At 39.3% G+C, this 15,040-nt stretch overlaps 1 protein-coding gene across 7 annotated transcripts in view; it reads right to left on the reverse strand.

Moving 5' to 3' along the window:
• The window catches only part of EPB41L4B (erythrocyte membrane protein band 4.1 like 4B), a 194,022-nt gene that overhangs the window by 97,094 nt on the left and 81,888 nt on the right, over window positions 1-15,040 (reverse strand). For all 7 annotated transcript variants that reach the window (XM_077182841.1, XM_077182826.1, XM_077182821.1 and 4 more), the window contains exons 3-6: window positions 9,997-10,039; window positions 7,718-7,796; window positions 4,343-4,387; window positions 3,581-3,633 (exon numbers count right to left, since the gene is read on the reverse strand). In XM_077182841.1, the coding sequence (XP_077038956.1) occupies window positions 3,581-3,633; window positions 4,343-4,387; window positions 7,718-7,796; window positions 9,997-10,039 (220 nt within the window). The remainder of the gene's footprint in view (window positions 1-3,580; window positions 3,634-4,342; window positions 4,388-7,717; window positions 7,797-9,996; window positions 10,040-15,040) is intronic.

Raw genomic sequence — 15,040 nt, forward strand, 5'->3', positions numbered from 1 at the left:
TGTTATTTGTACCGGTTCAGGACAAGTTCAGGAGTTATGTTTCTATTCATGTCAAAACATGAAGGTAATACCTAGTCTCATTAAACCAGTGATAAAGCTGTGTGGTTTTTTAAATCACAGTGGTGGTGTGATATTCAGATTAATAATTTTAAGGAAACAAATGCTGAAACATTGACATAATTAAGGTGTCACTTTCTACTTATATGCTTAGGCTCTGGTGTTTTCTTTTCTAGGAGCAGAATACTTTCCCACTCCACTGAGCTCAGCAGGAGATGCAAGTGCTGAGCATTTCAGGGACTGGCACTCTTAACTGCCTTGTGTCTGTGACAGCTTTGCTCCTGGAGCCTCTCAGCTGTACTCAGAGGCTGCAGCGTGGCTTCCTCAGGACTGTGTGGCAAGCACCAGTGGAAAATACACTCTTCAGCAATACCATGTGTCACCTGACACATGATGTGATTCCCAACCAGGCCTCTGTCAGTCAGCACTTCTTAACTGTTTACTACTCCTACTACTACTACCAAAATAAAAATAAAAATGGAAAAGCATAGAGGGAAACTAAATCCCTTGAAGAAAACAGTTTTATTCCTTCAGGGTGCTTTTACACTTAACAGCTGCAAAAATTTCAGTCACAGCCAGACTTCAAAAATACTTAACAGGATCCATCAGTAGATAGGAAGTTACATTCAAAATCCAATCTGTTGGCTGATAACACCTACTAGGTGGTTTTGAGAACTTGAGCTTTGCTGAGACACTTAGCAGTCCTGAGGATATTAAAGAGATTGAGTTCATTGGTCTTCATCTTTAATTACTGTCTCACACACATTTTTTTCTCTCAACAGTTATCTTCCATAGTGAGTTACAGTATTCTTATCTCTGTTAAAGAAAAGGATGTACAGATATCTCAGCTCCCTGGCTGTTTCATGAAAGCTGGAAGCCTATTTAACACAGATGTTATACTGGCAGTAATTAAACTGTCCAGTCTCCAGTATAGAAGAGGGAGCCACAGAAAACACATTAGCAAGGAGGACTTCAAGGGGAGAGAAAAAGGTAAGGATCTGAAGTTTGATGTGTTGCCAACCATCTAGGAAAAACATGGGAGATTTCTCTACTATTTAACTGAGAGAGGAGGTGGGGAGCAAAGGCTGACTGTGCTGTAAGGAGGATGTGTAGGGATGAGAAGAATCATGAGCTTGTAGGACAGAAGACACACAGAGAGGCTCAGCAGCACTCATATTTTGAAATGCAAGGACACAGCAGAAGACCCATCTCTTAATTTTTGTCTTCATTACATGCTTTGGCATGACTCTTCTTGGTCCTTTTTTGAGGGGGGGGTGTGAAAGGTGGGGCAGGTGTATAACACAAGCATATACATTATCTGTGTTCTTCAAAAAATAACCTGTGGGATATTTTCAAAAGGATATTTCCTAGAAAGTTTTTGAAAACTCCAAAAATATATTTATTTTTAAATATATAGCTGATTCTTCTATACAGAGAGAAAAAAGTTTGCAGTATTCCATGAGGATGTCTTATGATTAGAACTGAAAATCTGTCATGTGAGAAAATGTTTTCCTTTTTAATTTAATTAGCAGCTTCAAAAGTGTATCTGGTAAAATACTAAGAGAATACAACACTAATGATGCAGTTAAAAACTAAGTGTAACAGTGAGAACTCAAGTTTGATGACAGTATTTCCACAGATAAACCCTAAGTGAAGAATAATATTACCTATCTGCTTGGTATGTTTCCCCATACTACAAACCAATGTTACTTGCTACAGAATTTCCTTCAAGGGACTGGCAACAAATCAACAATTTATGCTTGAAAGATGATTCACAAAAAAAACCCCAAAAAAACAAACCCTTGGAAATTGCTATTGGAAACCAAGAATTACTTGAACAGAAAACTCCCTTGATAAAAAAGAGACATGTATGAAATTTAAAGCTTATCTGTGAAAAGACTTTTCTTTCAGAGGGCTCAGACTACCAATGCCTAAATAGCAATTCATAGCTTTTCCCCCACTCTTAGGAAAAGCACACTAAGGAGCAAGACTGCATTTTACAAAGAAAATGTAGCCCACTGAGGAGGGAATAATCAAAATTTCTTTATACTTTTCTGCTTAATTATGTTTCCAATGTCAATAAAATGTAGCAAACTTGACATCAAAATACTTATTATTATGTATGCCAGCACAGAGAATGAATGAGTTGCAATAATGAAATAATTTTGGACAAGCTTATTGCAATCATATCAAAATAGTGGAAAACTGAAACTGAAAAAAAAAAGCAAAAAAGTATAAAACAATGTTCCCACAGACAGCAAGGGTATTAGTTTTGGTAGATAGCTGGACAAATCATAAACATGATGGACATAAACATGATGTATTGCATTTACACAGTAATCACAGGTGTCAGCTGCTACCCAAAATTTTGAGGCATTAACCTATTATTGTTTGCTTGGACCAGATGTGAGGCTACTGGAGTTTTTATCTGTGGAAACATAAGCAACAAATCAAATTTGGGCTCCACATTTCCTTCACCTCAAAGAGACAAAAGGAGTCTGCCTGCAGCAGCTCTCTGCACATCTGCCAATCCCAGTTGTGCCAACTGCTGCAGTAAAACAATCCACTGCCTTTAGATTTACACCTGTTGCTGCTTGGAACTGAATTCCCAGTTTTGCCTGTCAAGTTCATCCAGAACCACTGAGTTACTTCCACTGCTGTATTAAACTAAGCAACTCTGCCCAAGCTCTCTGTGTGCCATGGCCCAATCACCAGTGAAACAGGAAGGGAATTTTTCATTTCAATTAATGTTGCTGCTGATTTGCTTAGAATGGTCCAGCTCACTGCACTTTCTTTTAGAAAAAAATGAACTTGATTTAAGCTTCATTACAAAAATTTCCTCCCCATCTGCAAAACAAATTGCTTGAAATGGAACAAATATTTGTATTAACATGCTTGCAGCAACAAAAAACCACACTGTCCTACAATAACATAATGAAACCCAGTATACTGGAATGGCTTTTACATAGTGAAATCCTTGCTCCTGCCACTAAGAAGTGATCTTAGTTCTTACCCTCCCATGTAATTCTCTCCTCTCCTGTACCTGCCACTTCCTCCCTCCTGCCCTGTAACCATCTCCTGAGTCACCCACTGTGGAGGCTTCTTCTCCCAGGCACAGTTCAGGCAGCAGGAAGCCCAAATTCACAGGCACCCACCTCCCACAAACTGTGTGAAGGGCCAGCTGGCTCTTCAGCCTCAAGTGGTAACACTTGAGCATGCACCACAGCTTCTCCCTCAGCAGGGAGCTATTTTGGGTTCTTCTTCCCTGATCAGCCCTGGGTTTCCATGAAACTTTTGTCCAGCCATGCTTTAAAGTCTCCCTCCCCATACCAGGTGTGCTGATATTGGCTAATGTAATGAATGGAGGCAAGTCAAGAAAGTCATCTCCCTAAAATTCTCCTCCTTGGGTAAAAGAATGGCATTTCTATATGATCAGTAAGAATGCATTAGTAACAAAAGAAAAGAAACCAGTAAATGAGTTTTTCAATAAATTAGGACAAACCACTTTCAAAAGATTGCATACCTTGAAGACACAGAGCTGCTAGTTCAACAGCAGTTTCATATGGGCATTTCAGTCTAAAAACAAAACAAAAACCAGAACTATAAAAATCACATCTCTTGTCAGTGAATTCCTCTTGCAATTAAACTAAAAAGAAGCCTGATACAAAAACTGGAAACATTAACTTCCACAAACTACTCATGCTATGAAAAATCTACAATTAATTGTTACTTGTATATCATTATTTCCTAAGTTGGTACATTCTGATTAGCATTAAATATGATACACTTCACTATAAATCAAGATTGAACTAACAGAGAAAACACTAAATCAACTAAGGAACCATTTTTGCTTTAACACTGTATTTTAGAATATACGACTTTGAAGTTTTTTATTTCTGTAATTAAAAAAAAATAGTGCAAGTGTGAATGAATATTGGTCACAGTAAGAGTATAAAAACACAAAGTATTTTTTCAGAGTTGACCTGAACAAAAAGTGTTGCACTTCGACTTTCTCATCCTCTATTTCACCCACCATACTGAAATTATGTGGCAAGCCCATGTTACATTTTCAAGTCATAACACCCAGGACAGTCTTCACTCTCTTTAAACATTTCCATCACCTCATCAATCGATCAAAATCTTTACCCATTCTGTTTGTCAGTAATATAGTCATGATACACACAAAGTCCTATATGTCTGTATTCTAAAGAAAAAAAAAATGCACTAGGAGATTAACTATTATACATTCTTTAAATTACAGCTGCAAGTGTAAAAAGGTACTTACTTCCCTGAAAGAATGTCTTGCCGGAGCTGTAATACAAACAGGTACCTGACAAATAAAAAATTCAGAAAGTCAAAAGTAATTACAGTGGCATCCTTCTAGTTCCACTGGCTGGAAGAATATTCCAATTCATTGAGTAGTAACAGCAATTTGAGTAACTTGCTCTTTACAAAAAAAGGGCCTTTGGGATCACACAGATACACCCTGCAAGCTTCAAAGTTCCCACGGCTTCCACTAAAATCAAAGAGAAGAAGATTTTTTTGTCCACTGGTTGTGTTCAAGACATTGCCCAAAGTCTTGCTAATGTTTAGGATGTGCTCTATCTGAGCATACACCACAGCAACCTAAATGTTATTAACACTGCAGTGTTCTCCTAAACCTGGGTCTCACCTAATTCAGGCAGGAATCGAACTACAGTATCTAGAAACAAACCACAGATAAAGGCATGTGGGCTTCAGGGCTGCCTTCTCAAACACAAATACAGAACATGGAAAAAGTCCAAATTGGGCAAAAGGAAAGTTTCATACCAAAATGTCACTTTAAAATAGCAGAGTTCTGAATAAAAGAATTCTGTAGACCTCACACATTTATTTAATATGCCAAGTAGGAATTTACAGCCTTCACACTGTTGTAGTATTTTAAGCTGTTGCTTTGCTAATCTTCAGTTGTAGGCATGCTTCACTGACACCATTCAGAGCTGGGCTCTGAGGCATGCACAAGTGCCCTGGGTCATGCAAGGGGTGTGTAGAGGACAGGAAGGCAGAGGCAGGCTCTGCACTGCTCTGGACACTGTGGGGTGAGGCTTGCAAAGATGAGACCCTCAAGAGAAGAAAGCATGAAGCACTCCTGAGATCCCAGTAAATGCAAACACAGACCTCTCTTGTCTTTACAAAGAATGCTAGAAAGACAAAGTGGGGTTTTTTCATCACAGAGAATGTGGAGTGAATGTGGTGAAGGACAAACAGTTGAAACCAGAAAGGGAAAACAGAAATGAAAAGGAAGATTGAAATTTCTCATGATAACACTAGAGCAGAATCAGATTTATCCACGTTAGCTCTTTGATACATCTCGGATTCACATACTTGGCTAATACCTGACTGCCAATCAAATCTGGGTATTTGCATGTGTAGATTAAGGGTAGACAAGTATACATCAGGTTCTTATTGATAGTCTGGATCATGCACAATCCCATGAACTCTTCTAAACTTGCAAGAAGACTCTGGGCAGTTCACCTATCAGTTTCAGGGGGCTTGTGCAGTGCTGCAGCCCCATTCTGATGGGTATGGCTTATCCTTCTTCCTTTTCTGTGCACAGGCTGGCAAACACTGGCATCTCAATTGTTGCTACTCCAAATCAGCAAGATAACTTAGAAAATTCTCCACAACACAAAGTACAGACATGTTCCTCTGTTGTCCTTCTAACTAAACTAACTAATTAAGTCTCACAAAAGAAGATTTTGGAAGATGTCTTCCAAAATGCACTGTATTTCAACTGTGTTTTTAAACAAAAAAAAGACAGAGCAGTTTTAATGCTTACCAATATTGTGTTAATTATGAGAACATGATGTTTTTAGCTCCACTAGAAATTGAAGTCTAATAGAAAGCAGATCCCCAGAAGGAATTTTGAACACCCCCCACCTGAAAAGTTCACAGTTACTGTTAAGGATAATTGCTACATGGAAAATATGATCCAACTAGCATAAAGACTCTTAAAAAAACCTCCAATAATTGAAAGAATTAAAAATTTAAGAACTATAAAATTCTTAAATTCAAAATTACTTTCCCCAACCAAAAAAAAAAAAAAAAAAAAAAAAGGCAAAAAAAAGGCGCCCCAATTTTTCTTACACAGTTTCACAGTGGTCTTCTGTCAGGCTTAATTAAAAGAAATTGTTCACAACACTGAATATTTAGCTGACTAAAGTGTTTTTCTAATTAAAATAGTCTTCTGAAATGCCACCTTTCAGCAATAATTAGATCACAAGGCATCAGAGGGTAATACTTTCAGACAAAATGTCTTACTTGATCACAGCAATGATCACATAGCTCAGAAACCCAATCTCACAGTGACTAGGATCATATGCTTCAGAGCACATAAGAAAGAAATCTTGTGGTAGACAGTAATGCCATAATTTGACCACAGGGGAAATGTAATACTTGTCAGACATGCACCCTGATGTATGAAGACTTACATCAATTTCCAGAAAACATATATTATTCCTACTAATTTAACTGCATTTTCTCATTAGAGATGTCCATAAATCATCCAGATTTTTGGCTTCTCTTAATATTTTATACTTAGCTACATAAGTGGCAGGGATTTCTATAAGTTAATCATACATTCTACAGGAATATGCCCTTTTATTGAATTATCACTGCTGGACTAAATTGATAACCGATATTGAAGACCGTATGTCTCTATCATGAGGTGGTGACAATTAGCCCTTTAATCTTGTCTCAGGCAGTGAAAAAACCCATGGTGGGCACAGCAGACAGCAGGGAGACAGTAATCATCTGCCTGCAGGCACAAGTTTAGTGTAAACATCACATGCACACGAACTACAACAATCAACCATCTTTAAACACCTTAGGCTGATTAGGAGTACACTGATTATTGCCAAGCAAATTAGAAGACACAGAAATTGCCCTACGGTGAGAGGCAGAACAAAAGAAAAGATAAAGTAACATTAAGACAGATGAATACGATACAGGGAAGACACAAAGTAAGCAGATACAAAAGATAAGTAAACCCCAGCTGGTCCTTTCCCAGCTTTCAGAATATCCTCTAAACCAAGGTGCTATGGATCCAGCAATGTACAGGTCCACAGAAAGAGCCCAGCAGATTGAAAATAAAGACTTCCAGATATTTGTAGAGTGACTTTATACAATGCAGGCTTTTTCTTCAGAGTACCACAGGGAAGCAGAAGTGATCCAATCAACTCTCACCCCGGAGCTCAAGCTGGCTATTCCCACAATTCTCTACCCTTGGTACCACTATTAAATCACGCCCAAGTCTCAGGGCAGGAGGAACAAAGCAGGGCACTGGCATTTTAGCAGGACATGATGGAAACCCCTCTCAGAGGATGGCAGCTATCAAGAGCAGGTGTCTCCCAGCTGCAGCTTTCCCCACCCAACTCTGCCCTTCTTTGCCAACTTCAAAGCACCAGAACGCAGCATCTCCAACACACAAACATGCTTGGAGAGGCCCATGGATGCTTTCTGGCAGCAAATAAAAAGCAAGATGTTTCTCTGACTGTAGGAAAACACCTAAGGAGGCAGACAAAATGAGCACCCTTAATAAGAAAGCTCAAATCACCTGCTTGCAGTACCCCCACGTGCCTGAGGTGTCTCAAATCCCCCATCGGCCACGCGCAGTTCCTACCTTGTGAACTCTTCGTGAAGGTTGTTGGGCTCTGACGAGTAGTACTTAATGCGAAAATGCAGCGTGTACGGAGGTCCAACTGCACATGCAGAGATTTTTGGGGGAAAAAAGGTTTATACTCATTGTAGTCCTGCTGAGGCAGAACAGTCGCCACACCACCCCACAACCCAAGAGACCCAAAATTAATTACATTTTTCAGATTCGTCAAAGAAAATATTTCATGGGTTTTTTTAATTTAAAAATGCATGCAGTAAACAAAAAATAGAGATAATTACCATAATTTTTGATACTCATTAATTCAAGTTTGTCAAGGCAACAGTCCATTTGTCAAACACATTTTTTGTCCAAAGAGGGGTGCCTCACAGCATTTGTGAATGACAGCAATTTCCAGGTACACTCCCTGTTGCTGGGCCCAGGGGGAATTGGAAGGAAGAGGCAAGGAGGGGGTGATGCTCCTTCTTACCAGGCACAAACACTACTCCAAAAAAAACCCCTACCCAAAAGATCAGCTTTCAACTGAAACACATTAATTTGAAAAGGTAAGATAAATAGACTGAAAAGTTCTGGAGAAGACTCTAGAAGGCACCCATGAATACAGGAAGCTAAAAAAATTCCATGGGGTTGCAAGAACTGTGTTTCCTGAAATCAGAAGGTGAATGCTACATTGGACTTCCCATGTAACACAGACAACAGGAAGTTATCCAGCTACCATGGAACCCTGACCAATGCATCCTTATCTGCCTAACCCTCATCTGCTGACCAGCTGCCTGCTGATGTATTAACTGATGGAAAAATTACTTTTCCTCGCTTTTCTAAGGTCTTCTGTAACACCACATCAAACAAGCAAACACGTGCCTATTAATGATCCTTCCAGTAAGTTATATGCAGCTAATTAGAGCTTTGATTCTGTCTCCCTTACAGCTCCTGTAAGTCAGGTTATAGCACCCTGAGCTCACAGCTCGGCACCACTGCTGAGGTCTGCAAAGGTGAGATAATGACTTGGAAAAGACAGCGGTGAGCAACATCCATCATGAAGGAGAAACTCTTCACAAAGCATCTGCTAAACTCAAGGTAATGGAAAGTAACCTGTTGTGAGACAGACCTTTACAACACCCAACAAATTGCTTCCCTCTTCAGCATTCCTCAGAGCCACGATTTGCTCAATTCTTTTTAAAACAAGCTCTTTACACATTAAAAACAGACAAAAAAAAAATGCAACTAAATTGGCTGAAGGTCTTACAGAATTCACTGATTTTCCAGGACAAGGCTATTAGAGAAAGTGCAGCTGCAAATCAGCTAGTCACCTAAGGTAAAGCAGTCTATTATGTGATGAAAAGAGGAGAGAAAACCAAACAGCAAAAACCTTAGCCATAGCAGCTATCTTCACCATGGATTCTAGCAGGCTGACACCCACACACCATGGAGTGACAGCAAACTACCCTAAAGGCCTCTGAAGAACTCCACTGTTTACAAAAATCATCTAGATACTTGGGTACTCATCAAAAAAAACCAACAAAAGGCAAAGCACCACTCAAGCAATCAACACCTGGCTGTGTGAGGTCCTCCAAGGTGGGTCAACAATTTTCTTGAAAAACACATTTTAATCTCAGAGAAGCATGGCCCATGACTGTTGCCAACTGCAGTATTGTAACAAAACACATGTTAATGCCAATGCTGTACTGTACCCAAGCCTGCAACCAGATTATCAAAAATCCAGGAGCTACTTCCCCTCCTTAGACAATTTTCACAGAAAATACAGTCCACCAACCCCTCCATCCAAAACTACCTTTGATGAAACAGCAGCTATTTCAAAACTACATTTGACAAAACAGCAGGTATTTCTGCTAGTTAAACTCCTAAAATAATAATCTGGAAAAAAATTTAAAAATTAATCATTACGCAATGAATTATTTTCCATTCACTCTCTGAAAGAAATTGCAAGATATCTGTTCTGGATCAGAAGCAGTAACAGGAACGGCGATCTGTGTCCAGGCAACCCAATTTCACAGATCAGACTGAAATTACCTGGCAACCTATTCTGCCTTAGACAAACAGCACAGGTTTAACAAGGGCTTCTGAAGGCCTGGCTACTGCTTAGTAAGTGCTCTTGCCTTTAGACACAATACAGTCAGCCAATTACCCATTAAATTAAAACTATTTTCTAAGGAATATTTATTCCATTAAAGGCCATATTTAAACATTCTCTATCATGTTCTAATACACTAAATTCAAATTCTTTAGGAAGTAACAAAATAAACAGGCAGAGACACAGTACTTACTTTTTATTTGCTTCTTAATGAATTTTGAATGGTCCAACCAGTGCTAAAAAAAGAAAATCCACACTTAGAAGCAGTTCCATTTCAAGATTTTGTTGACTCCATAAACTAATTACAATAAAATTTAACATATAAAAATCTCTTATAAGGAAATAGTGCCATATTTATTTTCTAAACTTCTCATATTGGTGAAAGTATTTATTGGCATGTTTAACAACTTCCCTTCTTCCACATGGGAAAGCTTGATTTTTAAATTCATTAGTACTGCCAGGGAAGCCACTCTTCCAGAGAAGAAACTTCAAAATGCAAGGCCACAAAGCAGTGGTGTGTAAGGAAAGCACCCTTTTGCCCCAAACCCCTGAGTTTCAGCCTCCTTTAAACCTCTGTTTGATGGAGACCCTCCAGAGCCTGTACTATCCTGCCTTCCACTGCCCCATAGCCAAGTTTTTTCATGGTAAGGATGGAGACTTAACCCCATTAAAAGCATTTGGGAAACACTGATGTATATCCCACCCCTTCCTTTTTAAGCTAAGGCAGAAGATCTGGAATAGTTCAACAATGATGACAAAAACATCTGATTCCCAGCCAAATGTACGCGCTCTCTTGTCAGTATAAGTTGCATCTACAGAAAGGCAGCAAGAAACACAATCTGGTGTAAATTTAGCTTAAATCTTTGACAGTCTCTGCTCAATGTCCTACAGAAGGCTGCAATCTTGTTTGAAGCAACTCCATGTAAATGCTTCTGTCACACATAGTGGTAAGAGAGTTTTGGATTTCTTTGAAATAAGTGGTTTTCTATCTTTAAATATATTTTAAAATTATGAACTAGGTACTATGAAACAAAATCTTAGGAGAAAACCCTCTTCCTTCTTTCTTATTAAAGCATTAATGTTTTCAGAAAAAGGATAATCTCTCAATGACTACTTATTGTTACACCACCACCATGCTCTGTGGCTGAATAGATGTCCAGAATTATTTGTTGTCAAGTCAGTAAATAAATACCAGTATTACTATGTTCTAAACCAATGTAAAAATCTATCACAGGTATAGATGTGTACAGATCAAAAGTCTGACAGCTTATGACCCTTAAGGTAAATAAATCTCACAAGAGGGAGAAAGAGAAATGGAACAATGATTCTGAAGGTGATTTTATTTGCAGGAGACTTGCAAGACTCCCTTAGATGAGGCTGCCAAGAAATCAATTCTTATAATCCTAATCTGATAGAAATCTCTACCAGAATGGAAATAAAACATTACAGCAGCTCATATAAATGCAATCCTTAGAGTTGCAAATAATTTATTTTGTCTCTATTTTGCTCTCTAGTGAAAAATTACAGCCTTGTGAAATCTCAAATTTTTGATAAGGAAAGAAATATCAACATTGAAACTTTGCTTTTTTTTTAACTGAAATTATATAAGATAGTTACTTTCACAGCTCCAGGGCAGATAAATTTTTCATTCTTCAAACACCTAGCTGTGAAAATGTCTTTCTATTTAATATTTATTTTGGCTAAAGAAAAGTCCCTCAAAGACAAATATAATTAATGCATTAAAAGAAAAGTTTTTCATGTAGAAAAACATCTATAATACATGCTGAAAACTCCTGTTAGTACCATGTTCTGGAACAAGCACTGCACAACCTGAACTATAATAATTCCCAGTTAAAAAACAGCTGATAGTCCCTTTTCTTGGCATGTGGTCTTTAAGGTACATTAAAGCTCAAATAAGAGTAACTTTCAAACTGATTATTTGCAAGTGCAAATACTTCAAGTAATGGCTTACAAAAATACCTAACAAGACTCCAGGAACTGCTTGTGCAGACCATTAAGTGAGACCACAGCTTAGACAGGAGCTATCATCACTCTCTGTACCTAAGCAGCCAGAGGCAGGCGGCTCCAGGAGATAAAGCACAGCAAGCATTAAAGTCACCTCTCTTCAGAAGCAACAGTGAGCTGCTGTTTCACCCCCATCCTGCACTGCACATCGAGTGTGTGATGTGCCTCCACATGGACCATGAACACAAAGACAGATGCATGGCATGGGCTGACAGCATTATTGGCGCAGAGCTCCAAGGCCTGGATGCTTTCATGCAGATTTATGAACCAACTCCAATTTCAGAGTCAGATATTTTGTGCAATTTCTGTGAAAATCAGGCTGAATTTTAACACTTCTTTGCCTCAGATAATGTCAGAGGGCTTCTTCACACTGTGTACCACACCAGCCTTCCAAATGTCCCTCTGAGCTGAAAAAAAAAAATCAAAGCATTCTAGCTAAAGCCTAAAATAGGTTTGGGCTTGGCTACATACTGCTTGCTGACTCAATTAGAGGGAAGTGAAAGCAATGAATTCTGAAGTCTCACTAGGAAGCTGAATAAAACCAGAGGAGCCTTGCTCTTCCCTCAGCATCTAAGACTGTATCTCTGCCTACCTTGTGCTCTGGCTAAATGACCATACCATAATTTCAGGATCTGGACTCCCCAAAGAAACTTAACTATGGATCTCACAGTGTAGGACCAGGACTGACCAGACTCATTTCAACCATACCCCACCATAATCCCTGTATCCTGTTCAGACTTGGAAGTATCAGTGCAGAACATGGAGGAGGAAAGGGATTAATTGCTTTAGGACTGTGTTATGATAGGAGACAGTGTCTAAGCTATTTTACCCATAGTAAGGGAAGAAAAATCCAAACCTGATCAAACTGCAGGTAATCAGAATTCTATGACTATGCTAGAACAGAACAAGTAGTTCAGCTGGAAGGGACCTACAATGACCCCCTAGTCCCACTGCCTGACCACTTCAGGTTAAGTGCATTGTCCCAACATCTCTTAAGACTGACAGACTTGGGACATCAATTACCTCTCTAGGAAGTCTGTTCCAGTGTTTGACAACCCTCTTGGTAAAGAAATGCTTCCCAATGTCCAGTGTGAACCTCCCATGATCCAGCTTTGAACCATTCCCATGCATCCTTTCTAGGGATACCAGGGAGGAGAGCTCATCACCCCCCTCTCCACTTCCCATCATCAGGTCCAGAGACCACTGTAGTCCCTCCTTTAATTTTGTCAGGGAAACTGGAAGGTCAAATGCTAGACTAACTCCCATTTATTCCTCTTTAATCTCAGCAAAATTTCATTGCTCTATGAAATGAAAAATGCTTTCTATGGTATTAACTGACATAACACAGTAGCCATTGACTGGGATTCATGTCTTGAAAACAAACAGCAATGAATTCCACATGAAAGAAGCACCATTTAAAAAATATAATTTCTCAAAATACTGGAAGCATGTATGTATCTCATCATGGTCTCCTGCTGATCACTCACTTCATCCAAGTGAAGTGGAAAAAAATAAGTAGCTCAGCATTTCCTAATGGTAGTAGCCAGTATTTTCTCAAAATAGATATACAGCATGGGAAGGATATATTTGTGTCAAGATACAGCAGATAAACTACAGCTGCTAAAGCAGTCAGCTTATAAGGACCATATGAGTGCCAAATGAAGACCGAAAGGAGGATTTCCATAGCCTGACACAATCCCACAATCACACACCTGAGCTTGTGAATTCCACCACCTCTCTACTTGCTTCCTAAAAGAATGAAAATTCCTTGTCTTGATTTATACAGCCCTCAAAGGTGACCTGAAAAGGAAAAAAAATTGCATTTGACCCTTTTTGACTGGCTTTCTTTGCTAGTTTAAAATGCATGAAGAATATCTTGAATAGACTGTTCTCCCTTATGTTTATTTATATATTTAACTATCAGTAAGAGGAAGCCCATTTTTACTGATAGTTTTATTTGTCCTCTGAAAAATATTGGTTGAAAGCTTTCTCAAGTCATGCCTGGAGGTACAAGGGGGAGAATCATGCTCAGTGATCAAGTTCAGAAAAGAAGGTGTGCTAAACAAAAGCTGGCACCTTTAAAACCAAAAGTCAATTATCTCTTCAGCTGTCTTCTTGCTTTCTGGTTTCCTAGGCACCTGAATCCCACCAAGTTGCCTGACATTACTCACACAACCTTCTAAAGCAGAGAAGTTAAAAATGTATGTATCACATGGAGGAAGAAAACACCAAAAAATCAAGCCAATAAAAATTCTTCCCACCAAACCACAGTTTGGGGATTTCTCTACATTTACAGATTGAAAAGGGAGCAAAGGAGCAAAAGTCCTCTTTTCTTTTGCAGGTCACCTTTCAACATTATTGTGATAGTAACAGAATACCAAATGAGAACTGGGGTTATGTAGAAACTCAGGGAGTACACAAACATACACTTAGAAACAGGATAATCTCCCAAGAGTTCACAATGTAAAACAATGAGCTATTGTTCCCGTGTTTCTCTAATCCTCCTACAAAGTTATGCTCCTCTTGAAAAGGAAGGCTCGCCTGACTGCTGACTGCAGCTGCTCACTGAAAGGCTGTAGAGAAGATGACTGACACCTCTCAGAGGTATTCCATGGCAGAAGGATGAGTAGCACCAGACTCAGGAGAAATCCCAGCTAGACCAGAAGACTGTCACCATGAGGCTGTTCAGACAAAGCGCAGGTGCACAGAGGGACTGTGGAGCCACTGTCCTTGAGGGTATCCAACCTGACTGAACAAAGCCCCAAGAAACCAGACACAATTGAAGCTGCTATGAGGAGCTTGGACAGAGACAACCCTTTCAACAGAAAGACCTGTGGGCATTTTTCAGGATGCTGCTCTACAATCTCACCTACTCAACTTGAAAGAAAAAAAGAAAAAAGGGAATGCACTTCTACTCAAATACCATTCACATTATAAAGCCAAGCTGGGATTAAAGAGGTGAAAAATTTGCATTTGGGCTCAGATGAGACCAACTTTTCACAAAATAATGGCAGGATCTTAGAGGGGTTTTAGTCCCAGCTGGCCAGTTTTGATTTAGACCCCCTTTGAACACTGCTGTCAGCATCTTGTTGAACAGGGCCCTGGCACAGTGGAACAGAACCACATCAACACCGCTGGAGGTGCTCCAGGTGCAAAGTTTTATCAGTTTTCTAAGTTGTCCCTGGCCTGAACAAGGCAGACCAGTTGCCCTC

This window comes from Agelaius phoeniceus, chromosome 1 (assembly GCF_051311805.1).
Source record: "Agelaius phoeniceus isolate bAgePho1 chromosome 1, bAgePho1.hap1, whole genome shotgun sequence".
Classification (NCBI taxonomy): Eukaryota; Metazoa; Chordata; class Aves; order Passeriformes; family Icteridae; genus Agelaius; species Agelaius phoeniceus.